This window comes from Mus caroli, chromosome 11 (genome assembly GCF_900094665.2).
Source record: "Mus caroli chromosome 11, CAROLI_EIJ_v1.1, whole genome shotgun sequence".
In the NCBI taxonomy this organism is placed as follows: domain Eukaryota; kingdom Metazoa; phylum Chordata; class Mammalia; order Rodentia; family Muridae; genus Mus; species Mus caroli.
The window spans coordinates 60,883,038-60,894,630 of record NC_034580.1 but is presented as its reverse complement, the minus strand read 5'-3'; the positions used below and the strand labels follow the sequence as shown (position 1 = coordinate 60,894,630).

At 42.6% G+C, this 11,593-nt stretch overlaps 1 protein-coding gene across 1 annotated transcript in view; it reads left to right on the top strand.

The window, feature by feature from the left end:
• Positions 1 to 11,593, top strand: part of Dnah9 (dynein axonemal heavy chain 9) — a 333,710-nt gene that overhangs the window by 42,565 nt on the left and 279,552 nt on the right. The window contains exons 9-14 of the mRNA XM_021178488.1: positions 1,065 to 1,215; positions 2,585 to 2,699; positions 6,015 to 6,083; positions 8,191 to 8,317; positions 8,944 to 9,199; positions 10,262 to 10,503. Of these exons, the coding sequence (XP_021034147.1) occupies positions 1,065 to 1,215; positions 2,585 to 2,699; positions 6,015 to 6,083; positions 8,191 to 8,317; positions 8,944 to 9,199; positions 10,262 to 10,503 (960 nt within the window). The remainder of the gene's footprint in view (positions 1 to 1,064; positions 1,216 to 2,584; positions 2,700 to 6,014; positions 6,084 to 8,190; positions 8,318 to 8,943; positions 9,200 to 10,261; positions 10,504 to 11,593) is intronic.

Genomic DNA, 11,593 nt, shown 5'->3' with positions numbered 1-11,593 from the left:
TCTCTCTCTCTCTCTCTTTCTTTCAAAAAGCTCATTTGAAAAGTGTCCCATGAAGCAAAGCCATGCACCAAGTTTGGCTGTGCACTGCTGTCTGAGTGAACCTCTGACTTGAAGTATGAAGTAGAAATGAGAAAGTATAACTCAATGGTTCTCCACCTGTGGGCCCCAATCCCTTGGCAACAAGCCTCTATTTCCAAAAATATTTACATTACAACAAATCACAGTAGCAAAATTGCAACTATGAAGTAGCAATGAAAATGATTTTATAGTTGGGATCACCACATGAGAAGCTGTATTAAAGGGTCATAGGACTAGGAAGGTTGCCAACCACAGTTTTAATTGGATTAGGGTTTAAGAAGACTAGCACATATACCAATACAGCTGAATTCCTATGTGGCTTAGCCTTAGGCAGCATCACAGTTGAAAAATCCGATCTAGGTATCATTAAACCATTTCTATTTTCTGTTGATTTAGGAGACACCTGGCCCTGGTTTTACTGTACAGAAAAATACCTCAAATTGCCATGTCTGACTGATATAGCAGCTGATTCCTGAAACTTTCTTCTTCTGTCTCTTTCCATCACCACCTCTCTCCTGTGTCCTATCTTCTGTGTGTAGTTCAGTATACCTTGCTGGTGTCGTTGGTTTTCCTTTAATTTAGATCCTTGCAACAGAAGAACATGTGATAGATACCCGGCAGGAAAAAAGAAAGGCTAGGTGTAGTGAAACAGAGGGGTAGCAATCCTAGAACTGAGGATGTTAAGGCAGGAGGATTATGAGTCCCAGGCCAAGCCTGATCCACACAGTGAGAACTTCTTTAAAAAAAAAAAAAAAAAAAAAACACTACACCTACCCTTCCCCCAAACAACTAAGAAACCAAGAAAGGAGAAGAGGAAGGTTCCAGATATCCACATGCTGGTGGGACAGCTACAGTTCCACCATAAAATATGTGTATCCCTCATGTACTCAGACATAAGAAGGAGGAGAAGAGATCAAACAGGATGCAGAATTTTTGCTGTCTTGGAAAGGTAAAGTGCCTATCCTTATCATCTTCCCTCTCTACAGCTACTGGACATCACAGGAACCCTCATCAAAAGACCCCTGGTAGCACAAGATGTATCACAAAAATACCTGGCCCTCATCCGAATGTTCAGCACAGAACTGGATGCTGTGAGGGTCATCTACAGTCAGCACATCCAGAAGGAAGCAGAGCATGGTAGGGTGGTTGCCAGGGGGATGGACAGGGTGTTGTTCTGTTACTGGGATGGGTAATAGGCACTCACTCATCTTGTATTCAACTGTTCACACATGGATCTATAATGTCCTCTGAGAGCCACCAGCATAGTTCATTTGGTGGAAATTCCAGATCATCTTGGGTGATTGTAGAGTTCACTGAACTGTGCATTTCATTTCCCAGTGTGGGAGGCTGAGATTGCCAGGGTGACCTAGACCAGTGAAATCTTGACCACCAGGGGTCAGCTGTGGCTTTGGCATGATGGGTGAGTTGATGGATCTGTGGCCACACTAGTTAATTGTCATCATAACTCAGTGTACATTTTACAAGCCCAAAAAAGAACTTCCCTGTCCCTTGCACTGCCATAGCCACTATGCCTCTGGAGGGAGAAACTAGTAGGAAGCTGATAAGGGACAGTTGGCATCCCTTGGCATCATTTGGCATCTGTGTGTGGCTCAGCACCATCTCCTCCATCCACCCAGCCTTGGAGCTGTTTGCCACAGACCTTTGGTGGCCATTCTTTGTATCTTTGGTAGAGTCTGGCTCTCATGCTGAAACCAATCACCTCTAATGTTGATTCTTTGACCTTTCACCCAGACCCCCCACACATGCCATGCGTATAGTGAGAAACATGCCAGAAACAAACTCATGTTCCACTTTCAAATGTGTAAGATAGAGTGTACAGCTAATAAAATCTGGAGCTGTCACATCTCTGCAATAGAGCTCATGATGAGGTAAAGGGACTGTCCCCTCTCAGCTCCAACTGAGAATTAGAAATGCCAGTAGAGAGTGGACAATTTTAATTTTACCAGAGAAGCTGAATGGTTTTGATTGTAGATGAAATCTCACCTTTGCTAAATTGTGTTAACTGTTTATACAGAAGTAAATTCAGTATGTGGACTAAGATCATAATATGCAGGCTGCTGAGATAATTCATTATTCACGTGGCTTGTCCATTTATAACCTGACGGAATTCTCGAAGAAACCTTTGGCTGTTATTAAGCAAGGGAGATGCCACCCCAGTTTTTTTAAATGAGAAAAGTGAGTCCCAGAGAGATGAAATTATCTGTTTAAGACTGCTGCCTCGACCCTCAATGCTCATGTAAAACTCTCTTGAGGTGTCCTAAAAAATAATTATGACCAGCCACTAGACCAATTCAATCAGGAGGACTGGGCGAAGCACCCGTGTTCTCTGAGCTGTTGTATTCTCCCAAAGGTCTCTTTAGCAGAGCATTTGACTTCTGTCTGGAAATAGATACAGCAATGTGGGGTTAACTAGAGAAGGCTCTCCTGGGGTGGAGGGAGCTGGGGGCTCCACCCCTTGCCTCAGGATAGTTGTTCATGTCTCCAGGGTTCTCTCCCGTGCACAAGAACATGCCCACTATGGCTGGCGGCATCCGCTGGGCACAGGAGCTGAGGCAGCGCGTCAAGGGTCCCTTTGGCAACTTCAAAAACATACCACATCTGTGAGTATCTGATTCTTGAGAGGCACCTAAGACATACACACACACACACACACACACACACACACACACACACACACACACGATCTGCCCATTGTTTTATGTTGTAGGCTCTGTCACCCCAGTCATGGGTCCTTTGGGATTAACTTAAGCTTAGCCCCATAGATGATTTCCAGAGAACAACTAATCAGGGGCCTCACATTCTATGGAGGCCTCAACATTACTTCTTGGGAAAAGAATTCTTCACATCCCTGAGGCAGTTGGGAAATAATGACTGCTTCCCAAATGTGCTGTGAAGATTGTGTTAGAAATGCAGCTTCTTGGCCTCCCCAGTCAAGTCTGAATCTGTGCTGGGACTCTGTGTCTCTGACTTGGTGACTGACAGTAGCCAGGTTAGGGAAATATGAGCCTGCTTCGTGACTCGTCCTAGAAGCTGAGCGTCTTAGAAGACTCTCGGCTGCTAGCAGTGCATGAAAGGAAACATTGGGTTAGGATGCTTCCTGCCTGGGGGCAGGCAACCTTCCTCTGATCCCTCTTTGTAGGATCCCTCGATCCTGTTCAAAGCACTTGGCATTGGCGAGTACAACAAAGGCAAAGGATTTGGAAGCTGACTGTTGGCATTACAGCTTTCCTTAGAGTCAGGAATGTCCACAGAGACCCTGGGCTCAGGTAGCAAGATTAAATGTCTTTCAAGATGTGAGACAGAGGCGAATGTAGGGTTCAGTCACTACCTCACTTCTGGGTCATGAGTCAGACATGAAGTCTCCACATGAGCAGTTGAGATTGGAGTGGAGCTGATCTCTTCTCTGTTCTGGGTAAGCTTTCCACATTGCATATGGAGAAACCAGGGAGAAAGAAGGGAAGTGAGTCCCATCCCCCTGTCCCAGAGACAGCCAAGAAATAACTGAGAGAGCTTCCAGTCACACTTCCTTTCAATACTTCCTAGACATAGAGAATTTGACCAGGAGTAGGGCTGAGGACCCACACCTCACAGACATGCCCCGTGTAAAGCAGTAAGGACCCTTGGTGGGGAGGTTAGATGACCCTTTTACAGGAATTGCATATCAGTTATCCTATGTAGCAGATATCCTGCATATCAGATATTTACATTATGATTCATAACAACAACACAATTACAATAATGAAGTAGGAAAAGTGAAAATATTTTTATGGTTTGGGGTATGTGGGGATCACCACAACAGGAGGACCTATATTAAAGGGTCACAGCATTAGGAAGATAGAGAGTCACTGCCTTAGAGCCAAATACAGAAGACATGCAAGAAGGAGTCAAGGTTGCTTCCAGGCATAGAAACTGCATGGCTGTCATAGGTCTGGTTCTTAAGAAGCAGAGACAGGAAAGGATGCCCTTGGTAGCTAAAGGACAGAAGGAATAGGGCTGGCTGAGTAGTGGGTAGGGATGAGCTGCTGGTTGGTAGTATCAAAGGCTTCAGTGCATCCAGCTCCTAAGAAGCACCCAGGAATGGAGTCCCCACCTCAGCTAATTTTTATCCCTGGGGTTTCCACCATAAAGAACATCACTATATGCTAGATGGCTCTCGGTCCAATGCCTTCAGGTGGTTCTGTTGACACCAGTGCACAGGCATGTACACATGCAAAACACTCATGCACATAAAATTAAAAACATAATAAAAAGAGAATGCAAAAAATATATATAGAGAATGCTGTAGTTTTCTAGCAAAAAGTGAAATGAGAGCATCATTGCATTGCACAGGCATGTACACATGCAAAACACTCATGCACATAAAATTAAAAACATAATAAAAAGAGAATGCAAAAAAAAGAGAGAGAGAGAATGCTGTAGCTTTCTAGCAAAAAGTGAAATGAGAGCATCATTGCATTGCGTCTGAGGACCCCTCAGACCCACTAGGCAGCGTAGCCTGACACTTCGTGAAGTAAACTGTGTGCATCTTTGCCTCAGGCTCTCCAGATCCGAGTCTGAGACTTGTGAGGCCATTGTGAGGTCTATAGAAATCCTGCAGGATGTGAGGGAAATCGGGAATATGAGGTACAAGCCACCTGCCTGGTCCGGAGCACTCTGAGATACTGCTCCCATTCAGCACCAAAGGGAACAAAGAAATACAGTGCTTTCTCTGCAGGAGTGAGGAGGGTTCTGCGGAAGGCTCTAGGGATCATATGAAGAGACCTGTGCTGGCATATGGAGAAGATGAACGTTAAGGATTTAGCAATAAGCTGCCTTATTTTGCTAGCAGGACAAAGAACGGACTCCATGCAGTTAGTGTGAAGGTATTTGAAAATTAAAGAGACTTCGCCAGTTTTTTCCCAGGAACTGGGCATTTATTTACTATAGCAGCCAGTGTCAAAAGCGGTGGGAAACACTGTGGCTAAGAGTATTGCAGGGTAGACTCTGTTCTCTTCTGTGGTCCTCAGCCTAGTCAGCATCCAGGCAGGAGCCTCTGGCATGCATGTGAGAGAAAACGGTGTTTGTGGATGCTTTCTGCATACAGGTGTGTGTGTGTGTGTGTGTGTGTGTGTGTGTGTGTGTGTGTACATTTTAGAAGGAGAGAGGTGGGTCAGGCCTCAAACATTGTCATGGAATAGCAATGTTTCTGAATAAGTGTCCTCCTAGATAGATTTTAGAAACCCTTTGTTTGTACCTATCTAGGGAAAGGGAATCTCTGCCTGTCTCTATCTATCTATCTATCTATCTATCTATCTATCTATCTATCTACCTGTCTATCTACCTACCTACTGATCATCATGTATCTATTACCTATATATTATTATATGAAGCATTGTGATAAGCACATATACATACAGGTAATGTTTTAAGGATGTTTTTCTTCATACACAGAAAACAACATCACCTAGAATTTTTCTTTCCTCCCTCAACTTTCTTTTTATTCATGTTTTGTGAAAATTCATCTACCTGGTGTATATATGACCAGCTTAGCCAGGACAGCAGTTGGTGGAAACACAGCAACAGACATCACACTGTCCCTGCCATTTGGGGTTCTGCAGGAATTTTAGAAAGTGTGGCTGCCCCCTAGTGGCCTGTGGAAGATGTTCAGGGAGGAGAATGCAATCTCTTTCAAGGCCTTTTGAAAACTAGCCCAAAAAGCTGTTCCATCTCCAGTCTCTTTCTCTTTTGATAGTGTTGTTTTATTTCTTGAGCTGCACAAGATCCCTGTATTTGTCCCAGGGAGGCCTGGGACCATGATCCTGCCTCAGGACCCCAATTATCAGTAACTTCTCTGTAGCCTGTAGCCTGATAGATGGTAATATTTTGGCCTTTTCTAATTGTATATCTTTTTCTCCCCTTTTCTTGTGAATTGATAGGTACTTGCAATCTGCTGAAGGAAAGCGAATGATACAAAAATACGAAGACTTGCTCTCCCTGCTAAAAGAGTAAGCAGCTTCTAGGATTGCATCTTCCTTCAGATTACTCCACCCCCAAGTCTCCCTCACCCCCACATTCCCACACCCCCTCACCGCTACACCCCAACATCCATGCCTTTTGCTGTTCATAGGGCATATTTCACATCAGCTATGAAATCTCATTGTGTTGTGTATGGTATAGCCCCGCTACTTGTGAGTACAGTATTACAGGGCCTTGAGAACAAGTCTCTGGGAGAATGTGGCTGTATTCAGGACACAAATATGTTCCTAGTGTCATTTTCCTAGGTCTATGAACCTTGTGGGATGGAGTGGTGTTCTGAGAAGCCTAGAATTGGCAGTTGCTGCTTAGTAAACAGAAAGCAATAGTTTATACTGCAAGGAGCAAACTTAGTTCCAAAATATGTTCTTCATCCTTTTAGAGAGAAAGCATAAGAAAAATGGTATTTTCACATGGGCTCATAATTGTGTCTTCTCTGGAGACCAGTGAATCTTTTAGAGGTTCTGGGTCTACAGCTACCTCTTCTAATATGGCTCTGCCTTTTTCTTTTGCTGTTGCTCTTTCTCCTGGCTCTAGAGAGTAAGGTATAGGCATAAAAGCTCAAATTCTGATACTGCTTGTCATTGGGTTAGACAAGTGGACTCCTGGGCTCCTCTACCTGCCAGGGATCCACACATCTACCCTTTACCCTGTAAATATCTTAAATGTATTTACCCTTTCATATCTTCATCACTGGATTCTTCTAAAAAAACAAACAAACAAACAAACAAACAAACAAACAAAAACAAAACCTACATCTGCTCCAGACTGAGCTGTAGCTAGCAGCTTCCTGACAGCCCTCCTTATTTGTATCCCTTGATGCACACACTAGCCAAATTCAATGATGTCACTATAGCCTCATTTGAAAACCTCTCAGGGGTCCCCATTGTTCCCAGGTTCTTGCTTCCTTCCAGTCTACAATGTACCATTCACCCTTTATTCCCAGTTCAGTCAGGCTGTTTCCAACTTCCACACCTCTCCATGGCTTCCAATGGGATTGATCACACCACCTCTGCTCAGCCAGGAGACTGAGTCAAGTTTTGCTCCATCATCTCTCCCACGAGGCTTTCTTTGATCACCTTATCCCTGCCATCTGATGCCTGACACCCAAGGCAACTCTCTAACACTGATTTTTGCTGTACTGTGTTATACTCGTCTTCCTGCGCCCCCCTTCCGCATTAGCTGGGTTTATCATGAGTTATTAATTCATGAATTTATTCTCCCAGCACAGCACATGGCATGTACCCAGTCAATGTGCAATGACTGAATAATGAATTCCACCAGCTACTCAAAGGTTAGTGTGAGTGCAGTTGTTTATCAATATCTTTTTCTGTATGTCCCTGGAGGTAAGACAAAGCTTCCATTCCCACCACCAAAGATCATTGAAATCTTTCTATTCTTCTCTGATTGCAGTGGCACCACCTGTAAAAGAATGTATATTATTAGAAATGTATGCAGTAAGTTAATACAGTGACTGTTTTTCTTTATCCTGGCTAGCTTTCCAATAACAACACAGAGAGACCAAGATTTATTTGCAAATTAAAAGCACAATAACTAGGCATTATTCTATCCTCTAATACAGTCTGGCTACCTCTCAGCCCAAATCACTGAGATACTTGCACTTGTGTATTGGTCTGGCTCTCTGGGCTAATGTTGCTTTGGACCCCTTCCTTGTGGTGACTCCTCTCTTCCTTCCTCTCTCTCCTCCTCTGGCTGGCAGAAGTCCTGGCATATGTTTTCTATTGCCTAATTATTGGCTTTTCCAGCTTTTATTGACAAGGCATAGAATAAATGGAGAGCATTGTTTCCACAAATATGAGACAGGAGATTCTTAACAAACCAGATAATGGGATAGAGAAATTAGACTTGGAATAATATATAAAGGTAAGTTTTACACTGCACACAATAACATTATGCCTACAACCACCTTCAAAGATCAGTGGGCCCCTAAAAGAGCTAGCACATCCCAGCTGGATCAGACACTAGCTGTTTCTCCAGATTATTTCATTACAGAGTAGGGCAAGGAGCGAGGGGTTCACAGTCTGTTTATGAGGTGGCTGTTGTCTCTGGTTGTTGCAGGTATGAGAGAAGACTTTATGAGGACTGGTGTCAGACGGTATCTGAAAAGTCACAGTCCAATCTTTCCCTACCACTTTTGCATCGTGACCCCAACACAAAGCAGCTCTCTGTCAACTTTAACCCACAGGTCAGCTGGGTGATAGTAACTACCCCTGGGGTCCCAGAAACAGTCACTTCACTCCACTGACTTCAAGGGTCTAGAGATTTTTAAAAATAATTTCAAATACGACTTGAAAGAACTTATTATACTCCGTACTCTCTTGTAGGGGGATGAATCTCAGGTTGCACTACTTTCTTATGATATTCATGTTCATGATTTCTCTAGGCTTGACCAATGTATTTGAATTTGCACAGTAGGGAATCAAACCTGAGTTGCATAATGAGAGGAACACTTCCTCAGAAAGACATTGCTAAACAACTTTGCCATGGTACAACATCATAAGGTGTGTGCATGCAAGCGCTAACGTCTATGATGTTACTAGATAATTTGAACTTTCGGGGCAGAGGCTCCTTTCTCAGTATCCCTTCCTCTTGGTCTTCCATTTTATACTTCTGACCATTAGGCTTCCCTCCAAGTTATCTTCTCTCTTCTGAACCTTCTGCCCTGATGCTGCATGGAAGGAACAAGGAAACAGAGGTTAGCAAGAGGCTCAAGGTCTTTAGGCCCCCAAGATTCTAAGGGTCCTTCATGGACACAGCCACTTTCTTGTTGATCTACTTGCAGATGCTACTCATGCTTGCCTCTTTGCTCAGCTGATTTCAGTGTTGAAAGAAATGAACTATCTTCAGCCCAGTGAGGTGAAAACCATCCCCGAGACCGCAGCAGCCATGTTCTCCTCCAGGGAATTCTATCGTCAGCTTGTGGCCAACTTGGAGTTGATGGCAAATTGGTACAACAAGGTTATAAAAATTCTGCTGGAGGTGGAATTTCCACTAGTGGAGGAAGAACTGCAAAATATTGATCTCCGCCTGAGAGCTGCAGAGGAGACTCTGAGCTGGAAAACAGAAGGTAAGAAAGAACAATCTGTAGTCAGAAAGGAATATGGGCACTGAAAGACCCAGTGAAGTTAAAAGACACCCCCGCCCCCATTATCCACCTGGACCCTGATCTGAGTCGCAAACACAAAACCAACCTCTTCTCAGATATATACCCAAGCTGGGAAACACAGACAGTCCATCTTCGTCCTTCTTCTCTCCAGATGTAAGTTGTCAATATAGAAACTTCTATAACCCGTACCACAAGGGACTTGGAGGTTCTATATGTCCCCATGTTCTCCTGCATATGCCAGGCACTTTATAAATGAAAACTCTAATTGCCACCATTGCTGTTTAGGTTATTAAACTACCATATGAACACAGAAAAGAAGAAAACAGCACATTTACTGCTCTGGCGTCTTCCAGTTAAATCCAGTAATCTTTAGTTATTGCTGATTGTGAGCTTGTGAGGGACTCTCGGGACAAGATGGGACATGTGGTATATTACCATCAAAGAGTTCGAGTGTGTGGAAGGGCAGAAGGATATGTATAACCCAAATCATGTAAGATTGGCTATGTTTTTTAAAAATCCATCATAAAGTTTAAAATGAAGTGTAAATAATGATGCAGTAGGGAAAACAATGAACACTAGTGTCCTTAGAAAATTAAGAGCTTAAAATGAAGATCATAATCAACTCATCAAAGTCCCAGAAGATTCCATTAAATGTGTTAGGACTTTACCCAGTATATGTAAGAGGATAGCATTTTTAGCATACAACACATTGCAAGTTACTATAAACAAAATGTGAGTAATCAAAAAATATTAAATTGATCTGATATTTCCTAACAATTGAAATTCCTATGTGCTTAGTAGCTAAGTATTTCCTTGTTTATCATCCTATATAATTGGAATTATGGGAGGGGCTGACTTTTTAATATGACCGGAAAGGAGTACTTTGCCGATAAAGAAGTAGTCTATACAGAAAAGTCTCCTAAAGCCTGTAGGCAAAAGATCCTGTCATTCATAGCACACAGTCCTTCAGCTTTGCCACCGCCATATGCCATTTTAGTTAATTCTATTTCTTTTGGGGAGCAGGCATTTGGGATTATGTTATGCAAATAACCAATAGCATCCATGACCTGGAACAAAGAATTCAGAAGACAAAAGACAATGTGGAAGAGATTCAAAACATCATGAAAACATGGGTGTCTCCAATATTCAAGAGAAAAGATGGGAAAAAAGAATGCCCCCTTTCTCTGGATGATCAGCAGGATCACGTGGAAAAATACTACAGTCTCATCCAGGAATCTGGCCTTAAGATTCACGCTCTTGTCCAGGTAACAACTGACCGCTTAGACACTGTATCAAGAAGGGTATTTGAATATTAAAAGGGAATCTGTGCATTAGAATAATCAATAGTTGCTGAATCTTCTGTGGGCAAGAATAAAACTCTAGACTAATAGTAAAATAACTAAAGCTAATAGATAATAGGACCCCCAAATCAAGGAGCCAGTACTAACACTGTCAAATTAACCCATCTCACACCCAACTCCTCAAACTAGAAGGAGAAAGCAAAACAAAATCCCAAATCACCCACTACACTAACCACCCACCGCTGCCCATACAGCCTGGTGTGGCTCTACTACATTATCCTTATGATCTACCACTCAAGAGCCCAGACAGATGAGAGAGTGCCACGGCATCCCTGACTTTGATCAAAAGAAAGAAATCACAGTGCCACAGTTATACAGCAGAGGTTTTTTTTACTGTACTGTGGTCAGGGAAGTCCCATATCCCACAATCAACAACTGAAGCTTCACTGTGAACAGTGGGAAAGATAAATGAACACCATCTCCAACACTATTGAAAAGGCCATGGACTCATGCCAGCACTCAGGAATAAATCACCATTCTATACAAGTGTGGTTTGAAGGACAATTAAGATGCCCCATCATAAATATTAATGATGACCAATTACATGAAGAAGTTCCTAAATTTTGCCTTTGAAAGATGAAGAACTCTCTTACTTTATTTTTAAAAGTTTCATCTGGTCCTAGATCTTGTAATTTTAGGATGTATTGCTTATATATTGTTTTCTAGACTCACAGGATAGAAACTGGGTATCCTGACATTAGGCCTTTCCTTCTTCCTTTGATGATGCCCTCTTGGCCTTGTCTTGCCTTCATGCCACAGTCTTAATCTGCCTCATGTCACTATTGGCTTCAAATATTTTCCTTGTATCACTTCATTAATTCAATGGTCATTTAGGAATGTGTTTTCTAATTTCCTTTCATTTTGGTGCTTCTCTGCATATTGTAATAGAATTGATGTCTAATTTAACTCAATGGTCAAAGAGATACTTGGAATTAACTGAAACTTGTTCTATATCTTAGACCACAGCCTAATTTGGAGAGGATTTCTTGGACAC